The sequence below is a fragment of the Opisthorchis viverrini genome, assembly GCF_000715545.1.
Source record: "Opisthorchis viverrini unplaced genomic scaffold opera_v5_96, whole genome shotgun sequence".
NCBI lineage: Eukaryota > Metazoa > Platyhelminthes > Trematoda > Opisthorchiida > Opisthorchiidae > Opisthorchis > Opisthorchis viverrini.
In genome coordinates, this window is record NW_008751749.1 from 199,271 (window position 1) to 203,680 (window position 4,410).

The 4,410-nt window shown below is 43.1% G+C and overlaps 2 protein-coding genes across 2 annotated transcripts in view; one reads left to right on the forward strand and one right to left on the reverse strand.

The window, feature by feature from the left end:
* Positions 1-2,852, reverse strand: part of T265_05120 (hypothetical protein) — a gene marked incomplete at both ends in the record, with an annotated part of 5,906 nt that extends 3,054 nt beyond the window's left edge. The window contains one exon of the mRNA XM_009170044.1: positions 2,727-2,852. Within this exon, the coding sequence (XP_009168308.1) occupies positions 2,727-2,852 (126 nt within the window). The remainder of the gene's footprint in view (positions 1-2,726) is intronic.
* Positions 2,853-4,264: 1,412 nt separating this feature from the next.
* T265_05121 (hypothetical protein) overlaps positions 4,265-4,410 on the forward strand; it is a gene marked incomplete at both ends in the record, with an annotated part of 74,014 nt that continues 73,868 nt past the window's right edge. The window contains one exon of the mRNA XM_009170045.1: positions 4,265-4,394. Coding sequence (XP_009168309.1) covers positions 4,265-4,394 — 130 coding nt within the window. The remainder of the gene's footprint in view (positions 4,395-4,410) is intronic.

The window sequence follows — 4,410 nt, forward strand, 5'->3', positions numbered from 1 at the left end:
CTGAAAGTCCGTCGACAGCCCACGACCGGTTTCGCCATTTTTGGGGCTCATCAGTTAGGCGCAGTCGCCGGGTTTCCGCCAACCTTATGTTCTACTTGAAACCAAATTGCCTGAGAACATCACAAACGAGAGGTTCAGCTGCGTTCCAGGTGAGTCTCTCGAAAAAACCAAATTAGTTTGCAAATGAGTGTATATTCGCTATCTACGTCAAATGTTATTCCGAAAAAATAACTCACTCACAACAGATTTATTGACCACACTATGCAGGTTGCGCTGGCTTGGCCACATGCTCCGTATGCCAGTCGACTGACTTCCTCGAAGCGTTCTTTTCGTACAACCACCAGAAGGGTGGAAACGAGCCAGGGGAGGTTAAACAATGGCTTGGTAGCGAAGCGTGAAAACCATTACCAGCAAACTCAGCTGCCCTGGTCCCCGGACATTATCAAACATGGTCCAGTAGCGATCTTAATGATGCAAGCTATTGGATTCAATGCATAGCTTTCCTCCTAATCCCAACCCCTACTTAAAAGTCCACCTACAGTGCTGTATATACGCACGAATTTTTTAGTCCCGCCTCCAATGCGCAGCTACCTCCCCCACCTCCCCCAATCATCAGTGGACGGAACTGTGGCAGCTACAACTACTGTACGACAAGCAGGCGGTTCTTAAGACTAACGATGTCGATGATTACTTGCTCATCAAGAAGGCTGACGATGTCGATGATTACTTGCTCATCAAGAGTCCATGGTGTCTTCGTGGTGTGCGAATTCTCTCCTAATAGTCCGATAGCGCCAGCTATGTCACGCTGTTTCAATCCGACACGTCTAAGATTTTAAGGAAGCTGGAATTCAGCTAAGTTACCATCGTCAAAGCATCACAATTTCATGTGTACCACGGCTGACCTATTTGCTTAACTATGAGGAAGCGATAAGGTTTATTAAGTGTGTATTTCTCAAAAACAGTGCAATTCGGGTTGAAGTGGAACATAAGGTCGACGGAAACTCGGGGACTGCGCCTACCTGATGAGCCCGAAACAGAAGGGCGAAACCGGTCGTGGAAGAGTTTTCAGCTGCCTTGTGAGCAATTTCCTTTATGAAAAAAGGTCCATTAAGATTACTGGACGATAGCTTGGAACGAAAGCATTCCTGTTGGTACTTGGAATGAACGCACTGGATTAACTGATAAAAGCCTCCCTCAGGTATCACAATATATTCATTCTAAATGGCCTCAACAGGAAAGGAGATATTTCAAACCTTTGCATCAAAAATAAGCTCTGGTTTGTTTATCTCCCAGAGCTACACAAGTGATGACAATGTCACGCTTCACAACAAGTTCGGACCCCTTCACGAGCGTATTTGTCAACTGGTATCCGAGAGGTTTCGTATTTCTCAAGATCTGGCTCGAGAATGCATGCTGAATGGAAACTGCCTTGAGTCAGTGAACCGGTTCCTCAACGCTCGGGAGGGTGACTGTGCGCTGGCCGTCTACAGCGTAATCGGGACATTGAAAACGTGTAAGCGATGTTTATTTAGTTTTATTTCATTTGGTTAGGTTCTACATGGTTAGGTTCTACACATACTGATTCGACAGAAATGAATGGCTTAGTTTTCGTTTAACCTACCGATGAGTTTTTATATACAAAGTAGTCACATTAAAGCCGTGATACATTATAAAACTGAAGGTGATTTGGCAGTGCAGTACAACGATATGGGTATTCCAGGTAGACCATTCATTTGGGATAATTTGGCAATTATCTTTTCCCCACAGTCAAACTGAACGTAGTCCAAAATGCTTATGGTAGACCAGTGAAACTGTGCTGACCAACAATTTGAGGGTAGGATTTAACCACCTAGAAGGATTTCTGTGATAAGCAAAATGATGGTGTGGGGACCATTTAGCAAAGCGCCTAACATATCCTTAAGCACACACTTACTTGTTAGGTAAGAGCCGAAAAGAATAAACTTAGTGTACTGTTCCTGAATTCATATTTCGTCCCATAAGCAGTCACTACGACGCCAGATGCAGTTGACCTTCTGTCTGGTTTTAGGTTATACAGTGATCTTCCAAAGGCTTCGGAAGCGAAACCTTCTGATTTTTGTGGACCACAGTTTTCCTAATGCCTTTTTAATAGCATGAACACGAGTCTGGATAGCCGCTCGATGATAGCCTGATGTGCTTAGCGAGACCAGAAAGTCAATGAACGTGCGAGTCAGCTGATCTATTGAACGATGACGCGTGCAGGCGTTTCATTTGTAGCCGAAAACGGGCTGTTTATAATGTTCACGTGGAAAGTTCTAGGAGGGCTAAAAGATGACGCTAAAAACAGAATTCATCTGTCAAGAGCAAGTGAAGAACAACCAATGAAATCTGTCTCAACGAAAACGGTTACTCTATTGGCAGTTGTGTAGTCCAGTTAGGTTCGGAGCTGGTTCTCCTAATGATCAACTGTTTCTAGCTTTAGACGTTAACCGTGTATACTACTGGTCTCGAATGGCCGGACAGCCGCCCAAAACGGTATTTTCTTTCACCTTCGCTCATGGGTTCTAGCCAGGCTACTTATTGGACCGAGTGATTTAATTTTACATATTTCTAAGTCAGGGAGAAGGTTATCTTCGGCTGCACGGCGTTGTCTTCAAGATTATTTCTGGAAACGAATGAAATATCCAGTGAAATCACATATTGAATCTAATTTGACCTTATAATATTTCCCCTATTCGTTCGCTTACTCCGCCAACGTACTTTTCATCTTTAATCGTTTTGCTTATCTGTACCCGCCACTCACCTTGCCGCAGAGGCGCTCCAGTCAGATATTTGTGTATTAGCATATTATTGCACTGTTTGATGATGTCCATGATAAAATTCAGAAGGTCTAAGCACTAATAAAGGTTTTTAGTATAGTTGACAATGGATGGGGCCATTTTGGATGAGTAGGGTTCCAACTTGTCGTTGTCAAAACCCGTTTGCCTGAAAAGGTATTTTATGTTTGCATCATTTAGCTTATACGGAGTTAGCCTATGGAAAACCGGGGGACGCTTGTGGAGCCGACAGTTCGCTGTTCTTCATGAAGTCCGGGTCAAGCGAACCTTTATCCACAGAAAATTTCAACGAAGTAAGCTAATGGTGTTAGACTATGGATTTTTTAAATCATAGAGTCAAAACATGCTGTGCTCTGACTTGAACAAAGCTCCAGAGTTTTATACCCACATTCCTCCTCAAGTCCGTCTGTTGCTCAAAGCAATGCGCGCTAGCGCTGCTTTGATCCGTGGTGATTGATGATGATGATGATGATGATGACAATGAAGATGATGATGCCGATGCTGCTGCTGATGATCTTGATGATGATGATGATGATGATGACAATGAAGATGATGATGCCGATGCTGCTGCTGATGATCTTGATGATGATGATGATGATGATGACAATGAAGATGATGATGCCGATGCTGCTGCTGATGATCTTGATGATGATGATGATGATGATGACAATGAAGATGATGATGCCGATGCTGCTGCTGATGATCTTGATGATGATGATGATGATGATGACAATGAAGATGATGATGCCGATGCTGCTGCTGATGATCTTGATGATGATGATGATGATGATGACAATGAAGATGATGATGCCGATGCTGCTGCTGATGATCTTGATGATGATGATGATGATGATGACAATGAAGATGATGATGCCGATGCTGCTGCTGATGATCTTGATGATGATGATGATGATGATGACAATGAAGATGATGATGCCGATGCTGCTGCTGATGATCTTGATGATGATGATGATGATGATGACAATGAAGATGATGATGCCGATGCTGCTGCTGATGATCTTGATGATGATGATGATGATGATGACAATGAAGATGATGATGCCGATGCTGCTGCTGATGATCTTGATGATGATGATGATGATAAGATTATTTCTGGAAACGAATGAAATATCCAGTGAAATCACAAACTGAATCTAATTTGACCTCATAATATTTTCCCCATTCGTTCGCTTACTCCGCCAACGTACTTTTCATCTTTAATCGTTTTGCTTATCTGTACCCGCCACTCACCTTGCCGCAGAGGCGCTCCAGTCAGATATTTGTGTATTAGCATATTAGTGCACTGTTTGATGATGTCCATGATAAAATTCAGAAGGTCTAAGCACTAATAAAGGTTTTTAGTATAGTTGACAATGGATGGGGCCATGTTGGATGAGTAGGGTTCCAACTTGTCGTTGTCAAAACCCGTTTGCCTGAAAAGGTATTTTATGTTTGCATCATTTAGCTTATACGGAGTTAGCCTATGGAAAACCGGGGGACGCTTGTGGAGCCGACAGTTCGCTGTTCTTCATGAAGTCCGGGTCAAGCGAACCTTTATCCACAGAAAATTTCAACGAAGTAAGCTAATGGTGTT